The sequence below is a fragment of the Scomber scombrus genome, chromosome 8, assembly GCF_963691925.1.
Source record: "Scomber scombrus chromosome 8, fScoSco1.1, whole genome shotgun sequence".
NCBI classification, from domain to species: domain Eukaryota; kingdom Metazoa; phylum Chordata; class Actinopteri; order Scombriformes; family Scombridae; genus Scomber; species Scomber scombrus.
Genome location: NC_084977.1, coordinates 29,895,451 through 29,920,860, shown reverse-complemented (window position 1 = coordinate 29,920,860; position 25,410 = coordinate 29,895,451). Strand labels below are relative to the sequence as shown.

General features: G+C 40.4%; 1 protein-coding gene across 1 annotated transcript in view; it reads right to left on the bottom strand.

The window, feature by feature from the left end:
- Positions 1–37: 37 nt before the first annotated feature.
- LOC133984391 (adenylate cyclase type 1-like) overlaps positions 38–25,410 on the bottom strand; it is a 62,093-nt gene continuing 36,720 nt past the window's right edge. The window contains 13 exon segments of the mRNA XM_062423693.1: positions 38–370; positions 2,875–2,999; positions 5,290–5,404; positions 5,891–5,989; positions 6,925–7,071; positions 12,643–12,759; positions 13,675–13,801; positions 13,992–14,266; positions 14,314–14,319; positions 19,587–19,664; positions 19,666–19,671; positions 20,643–20,727; positions 20,978–21,075. Coding sequence (XP_062279677.1) covers positions 38–370; positions 2,875–2,999; positions 5,290–5,404; positions 5,891–5,989; positions 6,925–7,071; positions 12,643–12,759; positions 13,675–13,801; positions 13,992–14,266; positions 14,314–14,319; positions 19,587–19,664; positions 19,666–19,671; positions 20,643–20,727; positions 20,978–21,075 — 1,611 coding nt within the window.

Here is a 25,410-nt window from a genome sequence, read left to right as displayed (position 1 = left end):
GATGTTTTTTCCACGGTAACCATGGAGATAGGGTTGTTCACACCATGGCGGTGGGGGCAGAGGGAAGGTACCTGGTGGTGCTGGTGGAGGTGGTTGGTTTAGCCATGCTCGGGCTCGGGGTCCTGATCGTAGCGTAGGTGGTCACCTTGGGGGCGGGGCTTAACCTGGTGCACACGCTGCCATGGGTGAACGCGCTGCGGCGGTGCTCGGCGTTGCCGGGCTGCTGCTGCTGGGTCTGAGACGGCCTGATGCCTTGCCGGCGTCCCTCCAGGAAGTAAGTCAGCATCTGACCTTTGCCCTTCACGCTGACCTGGCCGCGGCACACAAAGTCGTAGTAGTTCGTGATGAGGCGATGGACTTCCTCCGTCACCTGGAGGGGAAATACAGAAGGATGATGTCATTTAGTGAGGGTGTTAACATTTGCAAGAGTATCCTGGTAAACACCTTGACCTGGTTTTTAGAAACATGGATGACTTTTATCCCAGTTATAAGAGACTTGGATATGTTACTCCAGTGAAAACCAGGATACTGTAGCAAGTTAACAAGTCAGCAAGAGTTCAGCAAAGTGTTTTACAGAGAGATGAGAAATACAATCAAATAAAAACACAGACATAGTTATGAGGATCGAAGGGAAAATGTAGTAAAAGTGTAGACAAAATGAATAAAAAAGAGGATTAAATCATAAAAACACAACAACAATTCACAGAGAAGAAATAAATAATAGAAAGAAGAAAAGAAAGATCAATAGATAACAGGAGTGTGACCATTTATGTCTTTATACTGACCATTAAAAGGTTGAAGAAAAGAGGAACAGGTTTTTAAAAGTATCAGTGATAAGGTATTTTCCGACAATGGAAAAAGCCTGATAATTTTAGTGCTGCTGCTTTATATTACAGTAATGTTAATGTAGTTTGATAGTTTGGATAGCTTGACTGCTTATACAGTCGCATCATGCAAGTTAAAGTTCTGCTTCAGCTCTCTCACATTTTTAAATTGACAGCCTTTTTTTTTTTTTTTACATTTTCAGAGTGAGTGAAGGAATCAATAGAGAGGAGACAGAAGCTGCAGGATTTAATGGTGTTGAGAGAAAAACAAGGAGAAAGTGAAGAACTGATTTAAGAAGGAAATAAAAAGTTTTTAAAAAAGGAAATAAAACACAGGTGAATACATGAAGACATTTAAAGCAGGAGGCAGAAAAAAGTCTGACTTCCACCTGTATCTAGATGAGTATCTGGTGAGGTAAATACTTTAAAAACATAATCTGTTATTCAAATGTAAACTAAAGGAAAACCTAACAACAAAACTCAAAGCCTGCTTCAAAAAGGACTTACTTAAATAAACTTCACAACAACTGGATTAACATGATGTTTTCTTAAGCTGTTAAAAGGTCATTGACATCAGTTACTGTTGTGAAAACAGCATTAAAACTGACAGATTTCTATAAAGAAAAAGAAAAATGTTAAACACGTGTCTTGACTGACCTTTAAGTTTAAGCAAATTAATTCCACATAAGTCAGTTTGGTTGTTTTGTTACATTACAAAGATTTTGCATTAAAAAAACAGCCCTTACTAGAGGTAAATGGTAATGCTTGAATTATAGTTTACATTCATGTTTAGAGGCTCAAGAGTAATTACTGTGTTTGGAAATGTGTGAAAAGGCATAAGGAATAAGGGAATTAAGAGGAATAAAGAAGAAGAAAGGAAACAGTATCATGTATTATCAGTGGTGTGCAGTCAGGTGCAGCAAGGCTAGCACTACTAGCCCTGTCAAAAGTCTATTTTTTCTGTTTTTTCCATAATTAAAAGGTCATTCTGAAATGTATCTGGAGTCAATTACTTGTTCAGTATGCAACTTTATCCAGAAAACGAATGGTTATATTTTGTGGAGCTCAAATCTCCTATGTCCTCTAAACGCATCACAGCTCCTTTCCTCTGCTGGGGCTAGCAGTAGTTGCATTGCTAGCCCTCTGATCGAGCTGGACGCTGCTATTGGGTGCGTAACGTTGAGTGACCGTGTCATCAGCCAATCAAATGTTGATGTGTCATTGACAGAACGCCCTAAATCAAGCAGAGTTTCTAGTGCTGGCCTGGGCGTCGTCATTCAAATGAGCTTCGCTGATTGGCCCATGGGCAGGTGCGTGATGACGTTCTGTCTGTTATTCTGGAAAGGTGATGGCGGTTGATTTAACAGCAAGATCGGTAGATAAAGATATGATTGTGGACCTGCTTCGGGTGCCTTTTTCATCATGAAGGATCGCAGGGTGGATTTCATCTACAAGTAATCGGTGAGTGCTAGTTTTTTTTTTAACTTTCTCTGGAAAAGATTGGCGCTGCTGTTGGGCTAATATCTCTCTATCTTTCTCTCTCTCTCTCTCTCTCTCTCTCTCTTTTTCTCTTTGTGAAGTAAATGTAGAACCGTTTTTGGAGCATGTTTGTGTCTGTTATAGAAATTGATTTTATTTTTGAAGTGATTTAGAAGTTTCCTCTAAGAGCAGTCAGGCAGTATGTGCTGTTTTTGATGTTGTGTCACATGGTATGTGCATTGTAAAGTTGGGCAGTGACCTAAGGGAAGATGATCTGATGTCGATGCTGCACAGTGGTGTCTTGATGCGTTGCAGATGTTGATCAGCTGTCATGTTGGTGTGGATTAAGTACTGTTGCATAATAGGGGCCTTACATTGGATTTGCAATGTGTATGTATTGTAGGACATAGGCCTATATGTGTGTGGCTGCTCTGTTGGCTGTATCGGCATACAATACTTTATTTTGGGGGGGAGGGGGTTGGATTTTGGTGCTGGCCCTGACTGAAACACCACCGCACGCTACTGTGTATTATAGAGCAGGTGTGTTCCTGTGAGTTTGGCGGTACTGTACCTGTATTTTTCCTTGTACTCCAGTGCTATCCATCCTGCTGGCTACGTTCACTGTGTTCCCCCAGATGTCATACTGAGGCCTTCTGGCTCCAATCACTCCTGCCACAACTGGTCCCACGTTGATACCTGAATAAAACCAGAGAGTGTACGATGTCTGAGTTAATATTCTCTATATGGATCTGTAAAGGAACTGTTTATGATGGCTTTCACTTTGATTTTACATTTAAAGACCTCAGAGAGCTGCTGTATTTCCTTCTGATCAGCACCAGCTGTTTATGGGTGTTTTGGGCCAAGTCTAAACTAAAGTCTCAAATCCTCGGGGGAAAGTTAAATTACACATCTAAATGAGAAAATTGGAAGTTATTATGCTGGTTTTTCTCATGTTTAATTGCTGACTATTAAATTGGCAAAGCATATATGAACATTTTCCTTTTAAACCTGTTTTAGTAGTGTTTTTTTCAACATGCTTTCAATGCATAGTTACATATGCAAGGTGGAACTTGAATGTTTTTGTTTGCAAGTCTCAAGGGAAGTCAAGCCTTTAAGCAATGACGTCTCATCTACGTTAAATCTCAGCTCGTCATTTCTGTGACTCATATCTGATCGAGTCAACACTTAAATGTACAGCTCAGCCAAAGTAAACATGTTGTTCTGCTGCAGCGAGGATGCCTCATTACACAAAGTGTGTTGCTTCAGGTGCTAAAACAAATATGATGCAGGAAATACAGTCTGAGTAACAAATTGATGGGTTGTCAAACATCAAAACACCACAGAGAAGTTAACAATAATCCATACATTTTTTATCAATCAAATCTTTATTTATATAGCACCAAATCATTATCTAAAGGCACTTTACACATAGAGCAGGTCTAAAATGTACTTTAATTTAATTTAAAGAGACCCAACATTTCCCCGTGAGCAGCACTTTGTGACAGCGGCAAGGAAAAACTCCCCTCAATGTGACGATTGTGAGGTAAAATGTATAAAGACAGTATTTATGTTACAAAGTAGTCCACCAAAAATATTTGCTCGCAGGTATTTGACTGTCCAAAGCAGCACCTTGTTGGTTGACGTTGTGCTGCTTGAACTTTTTGCTGGAGCCCCCCTGCATTGCCAGACAGGCTTCATTCAAATGAATAAGGGGGCTGCAGTTGTTTTTCACACAGGGGCAAAGTCAAATCTACTGAACTATACAGCAAAGAAAAAGAGGTTTATGCACAATTTATTCCAGGCTGAAGAATTGATGTTCATTGAAGGCTTCAAGTCAGGAGTTTGGCTGATGCAGTTTTGAGTGACAACTTTTACTGTGTGCAACCTTCTTCAATGCCTGTCTTAAGGATCACAACTGGCTATAAAAATGCCTTTGGTTACTATGATGTCATGGCACAGCAATGAAAGGTATTGCCTCATCTTTACAGTCACTCTTCTTGAGGTTCTACAACAGAGGTGTCAAACATAGGGCCTGTTGCAAATTATGAAAATTACAGAAAAGTAATTCTAGTTTTTCAATAAAATACACTGCTCTTATTTTCACTACCCATTCACAGTCAGGAACGTCCAACTTGAGATAACTGACTTGCAATGTGATTCTGATTACCAGGGTAACCCCAAATTGGCAGTCCTGGCTGCAAACATTTTGTGCATGTTTGGGAAAACTTATCTAATGTGAACAAGGTTTTTTTTCTGATGAGCATTCATAAAACAAAACTGTGTTCCAGGTTCACACACAAGCACATGCATGACACTGAAACTGGCTACTGCTCAGTATTCGACACCTGGAAGCCTATTGATGCACTTGTGAAGGCTGAGATTGTTGAAATTTCACTCATTTTTCATTTGTAAATAGATGATTAATTATAGTATAGTTATAATATTTATTATTATCGGTTGGATGCAATGGTTTTACTGGTTTGGCCCACCTGAGATCAAATTGGGCTGCATGTGGCCCTTAACCTAAAATGAGTTTGACGCCTCTGTTCTAAAGATGGACAGCGCTATGACACATGTACAGATCTGGTAAAAACCTCGTCATAGTTTGTTTTTCTACATTTTCTGGAAATCCAGTCTTACGCAAATGACGAAAATTTACGTTTTTGCAAAGTGGGTTGAGCCAAGCATACAAACACAGCCCCACAGCCTGCAGACAGGATGGCACTGTGTACACCAGGTTATGCTGTGATTAAACAAGGGCTCCTGTCGCAGGCTCCCCACAGGATACCCAACACAATGGAACCCAGAACTTCAGGTCTCGCTGTGACGAGCTTCCTGGAGGCAACGCTCTTTCTGTGATGCATTTCCTTGCAAACTTACTGGCATTGAGGTCGATGGCGTCCAGTGCAATAGGTCAGAAGCTCAGACCCCAATGTTTATCTAGACCAGCGTATGTGTGTTTGCATGTGTGTTTGTTTTTACTCACCTACTCTCAGGACAAAGTCATTGTAGGACTGGTAGTTGATGGCATCCAGGACGTCAAACATCTCAATGGCAAAATCTGACACTGTGCATAAATGTGAGGTGATGGACTTTTTTGCCTAAAAATGAGAAAAATGCAACAATATTAAGAACACACTCATTTATGCACAAACACGATTGCTCACTTTCAAGGTATGTGAGGTGATATCAGCGTCTATTTTTGTTCCCCCTGACGTGATTATACATGTTATAATCTACGACGGCGATATAACGCGCGCCGTAGGTTCCCCAGAAGTCAAACCGCCACTGTCACTCACTGTTAAGTTTGCAGAAGTTGCAGAAAGGGCTCTTTTGTTCGTCAGCTTTGCAGGATTTAAAAAAAAAACTTTACGAATGCAGAATATGCTGACGCTACAAAGGCCAGTAATCCCTCACACAGGATTTGCGGAGTGAAACGTGACAGTGTTCTAAATATCAACACCAAGAAAATAACCACTTGGAAATACTCTCAAGAATGCAGTGTGCGCTTTCGCAATGTGCTAATACGCTGCAAACACAAACAAAAAATGAATATGTGGTCTAAATATAGCATCCTGCATGTGCACCTTAGAGCCAGTTGTAGGAACCAGCCCCACTGCAGCCATGTATGTGCTGCCGATGGTCTTGATTTTCTCGATATCCCTGTAGCACTCTTTATCCATCAGCTGGAAAGAAAGAAGAAAAAGAAAGGGATACAAACATGAGGAAAGCATTAGTACCATTACAAATTTCAAATTAAAGGCAAAGGAATTAATTGAAATGATTGGAAACACATGCCAACTGTAGATGCTTCCACACAGGTGCACTTCATGTTACAATTAAGCAATTAACATCCAATCATGCTCTGTGGGATGGATAAAATTGCTGAGCAGGCCCATGCTGATCCTGATTTTGTATCAAGATGTCAAGAGGAAAAGATCTAAGTGACTTTGAAGGAGGATTCATTGTTGGGGCATAGATGGCAGGAGCTTGAGTTACAAAGACTGATCAACTGGTTGGTATTTCAATAGGAACAGCATCTAGAGTGACATCTGCATTTAGATGTATGGGAAAGACATCATTAAACACCTATGGGAGATTTTGGACTAAAGTGTTAGGCAGTGCTCTACATCATCATCATCATCATCATCATCATCATCATCATCATCATCATCATCATCATCAAAACACCAAATAAGGGAAAATCTTTTGGAGGAATGGTGTTCATCCCTCTAATAGCAAGGCAAGGCAGCTTTATTTATATAGCACATTTCATACACAGGGGCAACTCAATGTGCTTTACATAAAAATGAATTATCATGGGATGATTAAACATTAAAACATACAATTAGTGTTCACAAACTTAAATTAATGCTTTATGTTGCTGATTATAGATTAAAGCACGCCAAAAGTCATCTGTAAGTAATTCCTTATTTGGTAAAACTTTCCCAACCGCAACCATTATATATTATATTGCATCAATAAACACCCACAGTCACGGCCACAATGTCATTTTTTGTAAGTGATATCATGCATGTCATAACTGGAGCTGGAGCTTCCCTCCAGATTCTCCAAATATGTAAAAATAGCAGATTTATGATAGAGCAGAGCATTCACACACCTCATCAAAGTCAGCGATGATCTCATTGAGCAGCCTCAGACACTCGACGCCCATGTTGTTGCCATCCAGCTCGATGTAGAAGTCGTTGAAGTTGGCGATGGAGGCGAACAACACTCCAACCTGAGCGTAGGACTGGTAGTACAGGTCCTACAGGGGAAGAGATCAAAGTAGTCAACAGACTTTATGGTCAAGACTTTAAAAAAAAAAAAAAAGTGCAATGAATGCTACTTAGTGAAAGTTCACCTAAATTACAAAAAAATCCCCAAATCATTAGAGCATGAAAGTTCAATCATGACCTTTGGAAATAGTGTGTAACAAGAGGTTCTGAGCTTTGAACCACATGTAATGGTCTTCTTCAGCTAAAGGAGTAGGCTCAGGTATCATAACAAGACCTACAGTTAGTGTGGCGCTCTCTATATACGACCACTGCATTTCACCGAAGTCCCACACTCAGGTCTCATGATGACACCTGAAGCAGGTTCATTTACTGAAGAGGACCATGAAATGCAGCTGAAAGTCAAGCTAGTCTAAGTCATGTTTTTTTCTAATGACACTGATGGCGTGTTAACCATACAGTATGTTGTTTTCACTGTGGAGGAAACATAATGTGTTTTAATATTTCATTGGTTCCAACATAAGCACTGATTGATGAAATAAAACCAAAACTATTTGCATGGATAGAAAGCAGTTTTATGTTCTCCCTGTGCCTGCAAGGGTTCATTCAGGTGTTCTGGCATCCTCTCACAAACCAAAATCATGCCGGTTAGGTTCATTGGTGACTCTAAATTGCCCATAGGTGTGAATGTGAGTGTGCATGGTTGTCTGTCTCTATGTACATAACACCCCTTTGACTGATTGGCAACCTGTCCAGGGTGTACAATGTTTATCTGAGATCGGCTCCAGCTCCCACGCGACCCTCAGAGGATGAACTGGAGGATTATCCACAGTAAGTAAGATGGATGGGGAAGCTCACTCTTTCATCCAAAAGTGGCTGGGCTTGCCGCAGTGCCTCCCTGACACTGTTCCCTTCTATAATCTATAAACACGGGCTACAAGCAGGAGGGAAACCAGGCTTGGACATGAGGGAGTCCACTGACCAGGCGGGGAGGAATGCAACATCCAGATCTGTAATGGCTATAAGTGGGACGCCCATGCTGAAGTCGACCTGGTAATTAGCAGGCCGCAGGAGATCATAGGCAGAGGCCAGACAGGAAGGACAGGTCTCAGGTGGGGAGAGACCCAAAGGTTCTGGTCCAAGGCCAACAGGAAAGAGAGGAAGGAACTTGTGGTGTCTGAGGTGACGAGGATGGAGAAAGAGTGCTTTGAGATCAAGGTTGTAGCACAGGGACGAAAGGGGGGGCTGGACAACGTGGGAAGGGCTTTGTTGACAGAAACATAAGCATGGCGGACCTGTGGTAGACCCCACAGGCAAGGCCCAGTTTCCTCATCAAGGCAATATACAGCATACTCCCCTACCCACCAAACATGCATCTGTGGTTTGGCAAGGAAGAACGCTGTCCTCTCTGTAGCAGTCATGTGCAAGCAGCCACCATAAACTTATCAGGCTGCAGGATCGCTGTGGACCAGGCCTTGAGCAAATTGGCAGAGGTGTGGGAGAGGCAGGAGCATAGGTCATCCTCCACCAGCTGACTACCACATTTGATACGTTAGAGAAGGTGGGGGCAACACAAGGATAGTTCCTACCACCCGGGACTGGAGAATGAGAGTCAATCTCAGCAGGAAGCTCAAGTTCCCCAGTGAGATATATAGTGATGTGGTCCAGTGACCCCAAGGTTGTGCTCCTTTTTAGATTGAAGATGCTGAAGTCTTCAACTCTCGCTGCTGAGTGCAAGGAGGTTGGCTGGAAAATCATAATTTACTCTGTAGATTTAGTTACAGCCTTTGTCGGTATATCAGTTGTTCACCTCATGAGTCGCATGGGAGTAGCTGGAGAAACTCAGCAGAAGGCGCCAAAAAAGACCTGAATGGGAGGAGCAGATTTTGGGCTGTGGTTGAAGAGGAAGGACAGGTGCTGGAGTTACACCTAGCATGAGGCTGCAGGAGGTTGCATAGAGATGTTTCTGCCATGATCGGTGGTACTCGACTGACGACCCTGCAGCTAGCCGACTTAAAGGTGCAACAGACAGTAATGCCATGGCAGGTCAACACCTACCTGCATAATCAAAGAGGTATAGACAATGAATGGATGGATGGATGGATGAAGACACCACAAGAGGCAAGAAAATGTGTAATAACAAAAGGGGATATTTAGGGGGTTTATTCCTTTTCTTGTGTTTTTTGTGATTTGAGTGAAACAACCCTTTAATACGTATAGCAAATAATATTGCACCTTAACCTACATCAGAATGAGGTCAATATAACCCACATTATTATTACAGTTTGCTTGCAGGTGTTTACTATTGTTCCCAAATGCAATGAAAACACAATTTTCAATCGTTATGTCACAGCTTTGAATAAGCGATACTTTGAATTACAGGCAGCAGAGTCCCACTGCGCTGTGTTATGAATACACTGTATAGGTGAACTTTAGCCCACAGGAAAGAGAGGAAGCCTTTCTATAAACTGTAGCTCCAAGGGGGTCATCAATGTGCCGGGAACATACTTCCTGACTTCCTGCCTTCAGTGTTTACTAGTCTCAGCCTCAGACGATCCCTATACCGTCTGATGCATCGCCTGATCATTGTTAAAGGATACGACCAGCATCGCTTTATTATTGTTTTTATTACCATTAACAAATCCCATGAAAAGGTAGCAGTGAGTTTAACCAATTGACAGACAATTCACTGTCTGTGTGATTAGATAGATTATAAATAAACAGTATCAGCTCATCAAATGGTCCCCAGGAACGTCCAATGAAGTCTTTAGAGGAGTTCGAACAGCTGTATAAAGTATCATCAGTGGCTCTGAGAAGCTTTGTCAATGCTTCAAATATTTAATATTTGGAGGTCTATGCTGCAAACTGGAGTGTTCATGGAGTTTGAGACACATTTTTGGAGTTGAACCCATATCAGTACCATCAGAAGTCCAGATATATTGTCCTAAGCTGCATCAATTTCTTCATTTTCTTCTTCTGAATCCGTCCCCTTCAACTCCCTAAACTTTATCAATAGTAAATCACTAGATTGCCTCTTTAAATGTGAGCTCATAGTGCAGGAATTTAGCCCAGATTCAATGCCAATAGGCTGAATTCTGGCTTCTGGCATTACGTCTGTGCCCTAATTGTAGATCAGTTTTATTTATGCAAAGTAAGTGAGTATTAATATTGTTTAAACACCATACAGATAATGACAATTCCTACTTTATGTATCTATTTTGCTATGCTAAAGTCAGATTTTTAGAATAAAATATATTATATATGTGACAGGAGATAAAAGTAAGGGAGAAAATGAATGAAAATAAACAAAAATAACATATTTACGTACACTTTGTTGCCCCTGATATTGTTATTATAAATGTCTCCTGACTCACTGAATCATGGGTCAGTTTTCAATGTTATATGGACCATCAGCTCCGTGTAACATTGCACATTATAAAATGTCCATATTATTGGTCTAAAAGCTACAAAGCTTTAGTGTTTACAAACCAATCTTGTCCTCATGAGGGTCTATATACACTTCCTGATTGGCAGGCCAAAGGATGCAAGATTTCATCACTTCCTGGGAAGTGAGGGGGAAGGGGCCGAGGAAGGAACAGAGTTCAGTGGAGGGGATGTTCATCAATTAGTGGAGACAGACACACAGGCCTGTCACATCACACTTCCACTTTAACACCACAACACATGGTCAGCAGTGCCATTGTCCTGAACAGCTGGGAGACTTTCCCCACATTGGGAACCAGCACTTCTGGGTATAGAGAATATTTCTTGGCAAAAATTTAAGTTTTTCATCTTTTTTTGTCGGTTTATGCAGACTAAACATGATGCTTGTAACTTCCTACAGTATAAACTAGCAATGACTCAACTGCAGTGTTGGACAAACAGCAAACAGCTGGCTTTAAATGCAACTCTTAAATGATGAGATTAGATTACTATCCACTGCCACTGATTTAGTGATTTGTAGTTAAAGGGACATCCTGATGTCAAAGTTGAAAATGGGTTAAATATTTTTGTTTTTAGATATGTGGAACAGTGGTTGAGACCCTTGCAATGGGCTGCAAGACAACTCTGAGAGGTTTGTGAGATGATTGAGACAATAACAAGAAAATAAACATATTTCGTCTACAATTTTTGATCTATTTCTTCAGTCTTACTTTAAATATTTGCCATTTTCTGTTAAATATTTTGATAATTTGACCTCTTCAGATCTTCAAAATCAAAATGAAGAAAAAGAAATCACTCATAGGTTGACACTCAGCAACAAGTTGTCACATGTGGACATTGTTCTTATTGAACGGTCATGAGACTAAAATGTATAGAAACACTGTTTATCTATTGAGACAGTGTACTCTAGATATTTCAGTGTGTATTTAGGACCTGCTTCTTTGACTGTAATGGAAATATTGCCTGTAAAGTAACCTGGACCGGGTCAGGAACCCCGAGGTGAATAAATAGATGAGTCTGCAGCTTTCAGACTAAGGTCATTAAACTGGAGTGTTCTTGTATGTGTAAATATATTTGGCCAATGAAGATGATTTTGATGAATAGTTGATTTGACTATTCAGACTATTTTGATATCTGAATAATCATTTTACTCATTTGTCGCAAATATTTGCTGGTTGCAGCTTCTCAAATGAGATCAGTTGAAGCTTTTCTGTGTCATACATGATAATAAACTGGATTTCTTTGGATATTAGATTGCTGATGGGACAAAACAACACATTTGAAAATGTCATTATGGGCTGTAGAAATTAATTTTCACTATTTTCTAAGACTTTATAGACATAACGATATATTGAGATTAATTTAAAAAAGAATCACCAGGTTAATCTATAATTTAAAATGTTTTAGTTGCAGCTCTAGATGAATCCTAGGAGTCATGAGATGATTACCACAGCAAGAAACAGGGAAATGGTCAATTTTGATACTTACAATTGTGTTGTTTTGGGTTTTGTTTTCAGTGTTTTCCCTACATTTTAAGTTTCCACTTTTATACAGTATCTTCATATCGTCAAGCCTTTATCCCTTACAGTCAAATGTGACCCATTTTTACAAGAACTGTAAAAACACACTATACACATTTCTTTTAGCCAGACTTTTCCTAATGTGACTCACAGTATAAAAAAATGGAAATCATGTTTTAAAATTTTTGTGCAGCTGATACACATTTTTATATATGCAGATGTACAAATTTAACCTGTGCATATAAAAAAAAGGTCTTAAATCAGCATTCAAACGTGTTGCTGTATTCATCATATTCTATAACATGTTCTCTTGGACCATAAAATATTGATTGTGAATGTCTTTTTTCCATAATATTAATCAAGTAGAAGGATTAATAAAACAATTATTAATGACTGATGGGGGAATTTATTAATGTGAATTGGTGTAGAGACTAATTATGAGTCAGATTAGTAACAGTATGTGAGGGTTAAATCATTCAAATTCAACAATCTGAGAGAAAAAAATGCATCTTTTCACACAAATTTAGCCCTAATCTCTGGACGTGACCTCTTTATGACCTAACCAGCTGCATATGGGCATGTCAGGTGCATCTGGGCATGTCCTGTTGGACAAGTCTGAACATGACCGCGGACGCTCACCATGTTCCTGGGATTTGACATGAGGAAGTGTTGAGCCACATGAGCTGGCAGCAGGTTGAACAGGATCCTCTTGTTGTCCAGTTTCACCTTCTCCATGTCGCCTCTCTCCTCCTCCGCCTGCACAGCATCAGCAGTCACACATGGCACAAGCAGAGAAAAGAGGCGAAGGTGCTTATTGAGTGACACACATGTGGATCCAAAGTGAAACTGATGCTCTGTGTTTAAAGCACAGTGAGTCTTTATTGTAGCCGAGAGCTCAAACAGGGGATGTAATTACTTGTTCTTATCACTAGAGGGAGATAATGATTTGCAAACAAACATTCACTGTCATTCTCAAAATAGAAACAGGCACACTTTCATTTCTACACACAGTTGTGAATGCAAACACACACACACACAAAATATCCATTATATCAAGCCGTTTCTACTTAGAGCTGAATACTAAAAAATGAAAAAAAAAACTGCCAACGCAGCGAGAATATTTCAGCCTGTTTCCATCTTCAATCAAGTTATTTTAAGAATTAATTGAAAATTAGTGTCTCTATAGTTTTTTATGAGTACTATTTTATTTAGCTTTCTAAAACAACTATAGTAGAGTAAGGTGAATACAATTTAAAAAAAGTTAAATACATAAATAGGTGAGAAATTAAGAGGAAAAACAAAAAAAAAATCATAAAGAATGTCAAAGATTCTGAGTAATGTAGTGAAAATGGGACCCTGTGCTCACAAAGGATTTATAATATTACAGTATATTACATATATAACATTAATAATGATCTAGAATCCAACTGTGCACACACATACTAATATGGTCTGGATTGAAGGTGTAAAAATAATCATGCTCTGTGCTCTGGCTAATAATAATAATAGCCAACCTGCTCCACCACATGAGCTCCTGCTGCCTCAAAATAAGACTCAATACAGACCAACATGACTTGATAAGAAGATTTTTTCCAGTATGTAAGAGTCCTGTATGTACAAATATAAACTAATATGTAGATTTAAAAGATAACAGGTGAGTTATAAATATACCTGAGTGGCCCAAAGGTAGTCGAGCCTCAGCTTTAAGTCTAGTTGTCTTGAGTGAAGAGTCAGAGCTCCACAAAACAACATGACAGCCAACACAGGATCGTAACCCCGAGTGTGTAGAAAACCACCTCTGAAACACACACACAGAAGCAAAATGAGTAGTTTGGTTATTTATATATTTTTATTTTGTTATAAAGAAAAATACAATAATTTCCTTAAAGGCAAATTGCAAAGAATAGATTTAAAGATACACTTGCATACAGTACTAACAACAAAACTGCACCTATATCTATAATAAACACCATGCAGCTCAGTCTTACCCCACGGCTTGCCGATAGCCGCTGGTCTCCATGACGACGGTGTAGGTAACGGAGAGGAGGAGGAGCAGGATGATCTTGGGCAGCGAGGACACTCGGAGGTAAGGGACGATGGTGAGGGTGCCGGCCACGCAGGACAGCAGGGCGTAACCCATGTTGGGACCGGCTCTGTCCACGGCCGTGATGTTGTCGGGTCCGACCCCGAGCGAGTCTGCAGCGACGTCCTCCACAGAGAAGCTGGTGTTTGTCCCAACTCTACCCCAAGGAACACATCCCACCTGGAGGAGAGGGTGGAAGAAAGTGGATTACATGAAGAAGAAACAACCAAACACTGATATATGCAGGCTTTTTTATCGGTTTAATATAATTTAAGAAGATGCATATGGCTTTAAGATATAGAGTATGTTCTGCTTTTACTGTGGGTTTCATTTTTCTCATTAACCCTTACATACTGTTTGGGTCAAATTTACCCATTTTGACATTTGACAGCTGTAAAAACATCCTAAATGTTCTTTTATCCTGATATTTGACAACTTTTCCTAAAGTGTCCCAAAATGCACATAAATTAAAACATTTTAAAATGTTTTGATAAGATTTAAAAAATATGAATTATTAGGATTTCTTTTTATGATGTAGCAGTGAAGACTGATGGCTCTAATGGTTATACAATAAACCCCACAGCTCCATAAAGTTGTTGTCTTTTTTTTTAAAAATTTTTTTTAAAAATTGTATCTTTATTTGGAGCGGACAGGTAAATAAACCAGCATAGCAACATTAGTAGAAATAAAAACAAATGTCCTTCCAGTTTTGTTTGTTTTGAGTCCAGAAGAACACCATCACCAGCCAACCAGGCATATGAGTCCATAGAAAGTACAGTCATGGATCGTGGATCAGATTTCGTTTGTCCTTTGTAGTGCCCACTCTCCTCTAATAACTTTAAATTGCACATCAATAGTTATAGAGTAACATCAGTGGATACACGTTGCTATGTTATATTTTCATGTCTTTGGTAAAATGGGACATGATATTGTGTGATAGTAGGTGTTCTTTCTCCAAAAATGAGTGGTGTAAAAGCTAAAAAATACACTATCTGAAACATCACTCAAGGTTTAATCAAACAGTTATTGATGCTTTCTAAACACATCTGTGGTTCAAAATTTGACGCTTTATATGAGGGGATTCGTAGACCGGCTCAAAATTGATCTGAATATGGGTGAGGAATATGAACAGTATGTAAGGGTTAAAAAAAAAGTATTTGGTAAATGGATTGCATTTGTAACGCTGCTACTCTACTCTACTCTTCTCTTTCCACCACTCAAAAAGCTTTTACACTACAAGCCACATTCAGCCATTCACACACGCATTTATCAGCTGATGGCAGGCTGCCATGCAAGGTGCTAACCTGCTCATCAGGAGGAGCTAATCATTTACACACACACACGCACATGCACACGCACACACTCAGCACAGCCGACGGGAGCAATTTGGGATTCAGTATCCTGTCCAAGGAAATGAGGAAGGTTTAGTGCTCTAATAACTAATCAAGCAATAAAATAAAGGAGCAACAAAACGAGAAACTGATGACGGTATTGATAAGGGAATAAAGATTTATATCATTAGTAAATCTATTAGGCTGTACTTTTGCAAGCTTTTGGCATTAATATAACATACTCATAATAACAAGCTGCAGGTATAAAGTTAAACTTGTTAACCAGGTTAGTTCAGTGTGTTAACATGCTTTCATTTTCTAAATATGACTAATGCAAAATACAGCAGAGGCTGGTTTTAATGTCATTTTGCAGATATTTGGTCGTAAAATTGAAACTTGATGATGGAGCCAGATGGAAATTAAATAGGAAATCAGGGAAATATAGTTCATCATAATTTGTAATTCATCCTGAAGGGGACGTAAATATGTGTACAACATTTCATGGCAATCTATCCAGTGGTTTTTAATCATTGTTTTTGCTCAAAACCCACAAAATATTCAGATGATCATCAAAAGTCATTCAGATTTACCCTCTGGAAACCTCGTATGTCTGCACAGATATTAGTGCCAATCCATCTTGTAAAAGTTAAGATATTTCAATTAATACATCCAATAGTTATAGAGATTATCGCTTTATACATTGTTGATTTCACACAACGTCGTGGTAGCTGCAGATGAGAAGTCAGATGATTCAGATGACCTCACAGTGTGGCTAAAGGAAAAGTCAGAGGCTCAGCAAAGTCATTAAGATTCATTAGCGGAGGCTGATGAATGTCTGTAGAAGGTTTAATGAGAATCAGTGCAGCATTGGTTGAGATGTTTCAGGTGGATGAATAACAGACGGACCTACGTTACTCTCACTAGAGTCACACTGCTGCTATCGTTACAGTAAAAACTCAGAATAGTTACCACTAATAGTTTAAAGAATGTCAGGCTTTTGCTTCATATTCTTTTAAACTAATGTTGCTTTTACAAAATACTAATAATAAGCTTTAAGACATCAGCGTAGGCCGTTGCTCCTCTGGTGCATCTTTAACCTTTGTGTCGTCCTCCCGGGTCAAATTGAGCCCGTCTGTTTTTACTGTTCCTTCTTTCCTCCCTTCAGTCCTTCCTTCCGTCTGTCCTTCCTCCTTCCCTCCGCCTTTCCTTCCCTCCTTCCTTCCTTCTTTCCTCCCCATTACCCTCCTTCTTTCCTATGTCCTTCCTTCCTTCCTCCCTTCCTCCCTCCTTCCTTCTTTCCTCCCTCCCTCCTACCTTCCTTCCTTCCTCCCTCTCTCCCTCCTTTCCTTCCTTCTTCCTCCCTTCCTCCCTCCTTCCTTCTTTCCTCCCTCCCTCCTACCTTCCTTCCTCCCTTCCTTCCTTCCTTCCTCCCTCCTTTCCTTCCTTCTTCCTTCCACCTTTCCTTCCTTCCTTCCTTCTTTCTTCCTCCCTCCCTGCTTACCTTCCTTCTTCCTCCCTCCCTTCCTTCCTTCCTTCCCTCCTTCCTTCCTCCCTCCTTTACTTCCTCCCTCCCTCCCTCCCTCCTTCCTTCTTTCCTCCCTCCCCCCTACCTTCCTTCCTTCCTTCCTCCCTCCTTCCTTCTTTCCTTCCTCCCTCCCTCCCTCCCTCCCTCCCTCCCTCCCTCCCTCCCTCCCTCCCTCCTACCTTCCTTCCTTCTTTCCTTCCTCCCTCCCCCCCTCCCTCCTTTCCTTCCTTCTTCCTCCCTCCCTTCCTCCCTCCTTTCCTTCCTTCTTCCTCCCCTCCTTCCTTCTTCCTCCCTTCCTTCCTTCATCCTTCATCCGACAACAGGAGGGTTAACATCACAATGACTACATTAACCCATAATGAAAACCATCAAAGGCTGCAGCTCCTTTGTTACATCTCTTCTTCTGCTACACCTGTGCTTTATACACACAATCACAACCCACACAATTACACACACACACACACACACACACACACACACACACAGGAGTTAGAGGCCGCCTCGTTCGGGGGGTTAACGCTGTCACAGGCTGATTTGCGTTTAAAGATATTTTAATGGGTATTTTACACTGGAAGAATAAATGTTTTATCCTTGTGAGAGTCTGCAGCACCATCTGCTCAGCTGCTCAGCGTTACTCTGCCAGCTCGTGTAAACAGGGGAATCTGCTGTGATGAACAATGAAGCGATGACACCGTTTCTCTGTTACTCATCAAACTCAAGTGCTTTTTTCCTGCACTATTGTTTTATTATAGCAATTAAATGCTAATGCCACTATATTTTATTTTATTGTATCCCTCCTATTTAGCATTTAAAAGCAATATATAAGCAATTGAAAGAAGCTTGGTAGCACTTTACATGCCCACTCATACTCTGTTTTTAGTGTTTTCCATGTTTTGATCATATACAGGACATGATGAGTAACCTGGGCCTCGTTTCCTCATAATAATCGATCTTAGAAGTTTTGAAGTGTTTCCTGAGAGGGTTCATAGAAATTTATACGCGCATCTTTGCAAAGCAGGACTGAAAAGCAAGTGTTGTTAAGAGCTTCTTACTGTCAGCTGCCTGTGATGATGAAGATGATGCTGAATACATTTTAAAGCAACTTTGCATATTTAAATGTGTATAAGCCGTGTTATAAATAAAAAATACACACATCACACATGTTTTTATGCTTTAAATTCAGTATTCAATAAGCAAACCGAGCTTCGTGTGCAGTAAACAGCCTACAGTCTTTATAATTCATGTCTCTGGGTGGAAGACGGTTTGTGAAAGTAAACTTTGATTGATTCGGTTCATGCTCCAGGCTGATGTTGCTCTTCCAATCATAATAAAGATGAAATTTATTATGAATATGTGCGATTCAGTCATGATTTCTGTATGAGACGTGCTGTATGTAATTCAGAGGAAAACATCAACAACATAAACAGAAAGAAAAGAGGAGATGTGGAACCTGAAAATAGATCCGAGAACTAGTAAATTCATTTTTGTGTGAGATCATTACATCACTTAACAAAGAATATCAGTTTTCATGTTTAATTAGTGACTTAAAAATGAAGATAAACAATGAAAACTGAAATAAAACTTATGTTTTTGGTTCCTCTTGGATGTTTTGGAGCTTTTTAAGATGCTCTCAGCCACCCACAAGTGTTTAGGAGTCATTTATTAATATATGAACATTTGTAAGAGTGTTTTAAATTATGATGCTTTTGGGGAAAAACCTCTTAAGCTTAACCTTTGTGTCGTCCTCCCGGGTCAAATTGACCTCGTCTGCTTTGACTGTTCCTTCTTTCCTCCCTTCCTTCCTTCCGTCTGTCCTTCCTCCCTCCCTCCTTCTCTCCTTCTTTCCTTCCTCCATCCCCCTTTCTTCCTTCCTTCCTCCCTCTCTCCCTCCTTCTTTACGTCCCTCCTTCCTTCTTTCCTTCGTTCCTTCCTTCCTTCTTTCCTCTGTCCTGCTTTCCTTCCTTCCTCCCTTCCTCTTTTCCTTTCTCCCTCCCTCTCTCCTTCCTTCTTTCCTCCCTTCCTTCATCCCTCCTTTCCTTCCTTCTTCATCCCTCCTTTCCTTCCTTCTTCCTCCCTCCCTTTCTTCCTTTCCGTCCTTCTTCCTTCCATCTTCCTCCCTCCTTTCCTTCCTTCTTCCTCCCTTGCATCCTTCCTTCCTCCCTCCCTTTCTTCCTTTCCGTCCTTCTTCCTGCCTTCCGTCCTCCCTCCTTTCCTTCCTTCTTCCTCCCTTGCATCCTTCCTTCCTCCCTCCCTTTCTTCCTTTCCGTCCTTCTTCCTCCCTTGCATCCTTCCTTCCTTCCTCCCTTTCTTCCTTTCCGTCCTTCTTCCTGCCTTCCGTCCTCCCTCCTTTCCTTCCTTCCTTCCTTGACTCGAGGACAACAGGAGGGTTAAGAGAGCTCATAAATTTCAATACATTTTTTTTTTTTTTTTTTACAATCATCTTAACTGCTGATGCTTTTAGGAAACAAGACCCTGGATACTCATTTCCTCGTGTGCATGATTCTAATAATATCCAGGTTTCATCTCCAGTGATGTTTGTCTTTGACTTTTTCTACATCGAGCAAATCTGTCATTCCTGCTATCTTAACAGTTGAGGACATTAACCTGTTGGAGGGCCCTTAGTGGGCGGTCACACTTACCACACAGCCTGGGTAACAGAGTAGGTGAGCAGGACGAGGAAGACAAACAGCACAGTTCGGATCTGGATGGTGAGGCAGCCTGGGTTGGCACTAACACCGGAGGAGAGAGCGGGGAGGAGGAAGAGGGAGGAGGAGGAGGAGTCAGTAAATTAAGCACCTGTTTATCGACTTCAATAGCATTTTGGACACATCATTAGCCAGGAGTGGAAATGAAATGAGTGCATTTTTTCGGCGTGGCTCATTATGCACCGGCCTATTAGAGGAGACGGTTTAAAGGATATCATGACAGACCAATGTAGCGTGATACCACCGAGTCATATAGAGGGCATGGATGTGATGTCACTGTAAGGGAAAGTCACCACAGTCACAGTATTTTCAAAGCTCTCAAATGTAAAAATGGGTCAAATTTGACTCTGAACGGTAAGTAAGCGTTAATTCAAGGCAAGAAAGAGAATGAACGAATTTCCCAAAATGTCAAATAACACTAAACATGCACTCAGGCTTTGTTTAGTAACAGTACAATAACAGAAAATTAATATGATAACAATTTTGATAATCAATTTATGGTCTTTATAATACAAAAAAAGCCAAATATTTGGTGGCTCCAGCTTCTTATTTGTGACAATTTGCTGTGTTTTCACTGTTATGTTGAATTGTAGATTTATTATATTTGAGTTATTGGGGGGGGGGGAAAGCCATTTGAAGACCAGAAGATCACTTTAGGCTTTGGAAAGTGTGTGATGAGCATTTTCCACTACACTACTGGATCTTCAATTCCGATTTTTTTTTTAGATTTTTAAGATATTTGTCAATTCTTTTCATAGTATCGCAGCTCTGCACATTTATATAATTCACCAGTTGCTTTGTTTTGCACTCAGATGTGTCGAGGAAGGTGGTATCACATAAAAAAAAGTATACTACCCTCTAAAAAAATGCCTGTGGGGTAAGGAGTGGTGGAGGAGTGTGTGTGTGTGTGTGTGTGTGTGTGTGTGTGTGTGTGTGTGTGTGTGTGTGTGTGTGTGTGTGTGTGTTTGGGGGGGGGGGGGGGGGGGTTATCCTACCTGAACGCTGGTGAGGTGCAGGTACATGACACAGGCCACATGGAAACACACGCACAGCACCAGCAGCAGCAGCACCAGCATCCCCCTGAGAGAAGAGGAAGAAGAGGAGGGGGAGGAGGAGGAGGGGGAAGAGGAGGAGGAGGAGGAGGAGGGAGACTAAAGTGAGGAAGGGCTTTCCCCAGTTTCCCACTGAGTGCATTTGACCGCAGCCTCATTTCTAAATGTCTCACTACACCTTCGCAAAAATCGATCCAATTAGGTTACACGAATGGATAAAGTGCAAGTGTGGGCGGGTGCGTGTGTATATGTGTGTGTGTGTGTGTGTGTGTACGTACTGTGGGATCATTAGCAGATAGATAAGGCCAAACAGAGCGGTGAGAATCAGAGAGAGAACCACTGCGCCGATGAAATGGTCGTCATACACCTGGTAATACTGAGAAAGGACAAAAAGAGAGAGAGAGAAAGAAAAAGAGAGAGAATGTCAAAATGGGAAGCATCCATCCAAACCATCTGTTGTGATGTTTATCTGGGTCCAGGGAGCAGTAGGTCAGTCTGATATATATTCATTTCCATGGGGGGAGAAATCCTGACCCTCCTTTTACACACTGAATGCACAAGTGTGACACAGTATAAGGTTATTATGTTTTATGTATAGAGTGACTGTGAAATGCTTCTCTGGGCCGTAGTTATATGCAGGTGTTTGGTAGAAGGTTGCATCATTGCTCATGGCTGATTTCCTGTTATTTATATGGATTTTGAATATAATATATGTCTGTGTTTTTCCATTTGAAGCCCAACTACCATCTGAAGTTACGTGACACAAATGCTCAAATCTGGACATTGCATTTTTTTTTTGATTTGGGAGGTTTATTTCTGAGAACCGTTATTTCATCTATAGCCATAAAATCCTGTTTTTCTGCAAGGTTTTGCCAGTTCAGTTGGCCCCAGTTTAACCCCATATATTATGACCTTCATGACACATATCCGATGACTTTCCAGTAACAGCAGCATGGTGACATTAATCTCCTCTGGGACCCCCGGGGCACAATATTGTTGTTGGGCTGACTCCCACTATAGATGGTAGGACTCTTAGACCTGAAACTTTCATTTTCAACCCTTACATACTCTTCATATTTTACACCCTCGCAGTAAGAATCTCCTCATAAAAACTGTCTAAACCAAATTTTGAACCACAGATCTGTTTAGAAAGCATCAATAGTCGATCTGACTGATCAATAACTGTGTGATTAAACCTTGAGAGTGTATTTTTTAGGTTTTATACCACTAATTTTTGGAGAAAAAACAGCTACTATGACACAATATCATGTCCTATTTTACCTAAGACATGAAAATATAACATAGTGTACACTCAAAAATATGTGATGACTTAATGAATGTATTTTTGAAAATATTGTTTACATGTTATTACATTAATTAATGTTTTGCTAATTGCAACAACACAAACATTTCAGTATTGAGTTTGAGAACCAAAATATTTAATTTTACATTTGTTAGGAGACAAAGCTATGACAAAATGTATGTCTATGGGAAAATAGAAGAGCGGAACCAATTATGCTCAGGTGGTGTTGCACCCAGGTCACTAAGGTGAGGGACGCACCCCCCCTCCCCTCAGAGACAACTTGGGAAGAGAAACGTTTGGTTCACGTCTTCATTTCTTCGGACATTTCATATGTTTTTCAGGAGCTGAAAGGCATCGAAACGTATTCTTCTTGTTACTGTGGTGCTAGTCTTGGGACCCGTAACAATAGCAATAATGATTTAAATGTTATTTTATATGTAAAGTGTAAAATGAGCAGAACTTTATGGAGCTGTGGGGTTTATTGTATAACCATTAGAGCCATCAGTCTTCACTGCTACATCATTAAAAGAAATCCGCATAACTTCTATCCTATTAAAACTATTAACTATTCATTTCACTAAAACACATGTCAATAGATATGGGTAACTGACATTTGGGGTGTTTTACAACTGTCAAATGTCAAAACTGGTCACATTTGACCCGAACAGAACGGTATGTAAGGGTTAATCTACTGTTGCCAACAATTCTCTGACACAAGCTTCTCAAATGTGAATGTTTGCTAATTTTTTCCAGTTTTTTATGATCGTAAACTCAGCATCTCATCCGTTTTTTTGACTGTCGGTTAAAGAAAAGTGACATTTCATACACTGAATAATCAATTAATAATGAAAATATTTTTGTTGTTTCCTGCCTTACAGTACTGCTATGATAGAATAACACTAACACCACACTACTAGATGTTCTGTGCAATTAAACACATTTACAACAAATGAGCTCAATCTAGTAAACCAAAACAATTAAAGCTATAAAAATAGATTATGACACACACTCTGACATTGTACTTCTATTCATTGTGCTATTGTACTTCAGTGGTGCAAATTCCTGAACGAATCATATGGATTAAATCTGGGGGGGTTTTGGGGCCACCTGGGGTTGTGCATCTGTTAATTCAGTCTTGAGCAGCAGCAGAAAAATGGAGGGGAGGGGAGTTAATTCTGTGTATCTCTGATTTCCTGAAGTTATGTAACACTGAATCTAATCCTCCTGGACTTTAACTAAAGGTCTCAAGAATGGCTGAAAATATCAGGGAAGATGGGAATACTGGGTTAGAAAATAAATATCGACTGTTTGCATTGCATTGTAGTCTGCAGAATGCTAATTTCCTGCGTAAAGGTCTTCACTCTATTCTTCATCTACCGCGTGCAAACTATTAAAGCTTTAAACATTTGGTGTAAAACATGTGTGCAGTTTTCCCCAGCAAGGCTTGGTAGGATACAGACTGTTCTGGCTCTGGTGTCTTCTCCCCTTCTGGACATGCTCAGAATACCTCAATTAACAAGCTTCAGATGCACCAGACAACCTCAAATGGCACCTTACAATGTAGAAAAAAGAGGCAGCTCTACTCTCCAGCTTCTACAGGATATCTGAGCATCTCACACACTCTCCCTAAGGGTGAGCTTAGTCCTTCCACAGGAGTTCATTTCACCCGCTCATCATATTCCTTTTTGGGACGCTAACCAAAGCTTCTGAAGCAAAGGTGATGTGTGGAGTGTGGTTGGAGCTACACCGTTAGACTCGAGCATAACCCTGCTGATTGCAACTAATTCTACCTGCTGTTCTCACGCTCTGTGTTACCCTTGTGAGTAGAAACTAAAGGATGCTTAAGTCCTTGACTTGAGGCAGCAACTCACTTATGAGACACAGTTAACTAAAAAGGACAGAAGGATGGGAGCTCTCTAGGATCCAAAATCACCTGTCATCTTCCCCAGATTATATTCACAGCTCATAAAGACAAGAAAAGCTGTGCATTAAATTATACTTCAGAGTTTAAAGGACCAGTGTGGGAGATTTAATTGCAAATAGAGGTGAAGCAACCACATAATTACTCCTCCCACTCCCCTTCCAAGCATGCAGGATAACCAAACCAAATAGAGCCTGTGTTTGGTTTGTCCATTCTGGGCTACTGTAGAAACATGGTGGGCTCTGTGGAAGAGGACCTGCTCCCTATGTAGATATAAAATGCTCATTCTATGGTGATTATACACTAATTAAAACATATTTCTGAATATTATATTCCTTCTCTGCTGAGTCTGTTCAGCTATGTGCCACTAAATTCTACACACTGGTCCTTTAAAGGGTAAAATCTTGTTTTTGCTGACTTCTCATGGTGTCTCAGCTTGCTGCAGTAGTGTTACTCTTAGAACTTTTAGGGATCCACTTTTATTCTACCAAAATGCTGTAGAGCAGGGGGTCAAACTCATTTTCATTCAAGGGCCACATACAGCCCAATTTGATCTCATGTGGGCCGGATTATTAAAAAGATGGATGGAAGGAAGGGGAAAAAAAGGAAGGAAGGAACGAAAAGAAACAGGAAGGAAAGATGGAAGAAAGGAGGGAGGGAAGAAGGAAGGATGGATGCACAGAATGAAGGTAGGATGAAAGGGAGTAAGGAAAGATGGAAGGAAGGAACAAAAAGAAGACAAGAAGGAAATAAAGGGAGGAAGGAAAGATGGAAGAAAGAAAGGGAGGAAGGACAGATGGAAGAAAGGGAGGAAGAAAAGATGGAAGGAAGGAAGGAGGGAAGAAAAAAGGGAAGGAGGGGTGGAAGAAAGGGAGGACGGAAAGATGGAAGGAAGGAGGGAAGAAAAAATGGAAGGAACGAAGGAAGGGAAGAAGGAAGGGCGGAAAAGAACACAGGAGGGAAAGTGGGCCAGATTGGACCCCTCGGCAGGCCGGTTGTGGCCCACATGCCGCATGTTTGACATCCCTGCTGTAGAGCATCATATATTAATCTGTTATCATGGTAACATTAATGATTTATCATTAACGGTAGCCTGGTAACATGAAGCGATGAGCATCTTCTGAGCTAATAGCAGATTAAATGTGGGTCAGCTGGACCGAGCTATTTCTGGGACAACTTTTTTGGTCCAAACAACACAGTTTCAACTCGAGTTTTAAGGCTTACTCATCTTGAAAAGCCGAGATATTACATGCTCCAAAAATACTCTCATGTCATGCAGAAATACAGTAAAAAATCAAACTTCTAGAGATCTGATGTGCAATTGGATCTGAAGTTGTAGAACGTTGATGTGTCCTGAACTCCACCAATGTCATTCATATCACTGTGAGCATTAGCATTTAGCTCAAAGCAGTCCTGTTACTTTATATGGCGCTTTAATTTCTCACCTATCAATTTAAATGTCTAGATTTCACAAACAGACACTGACA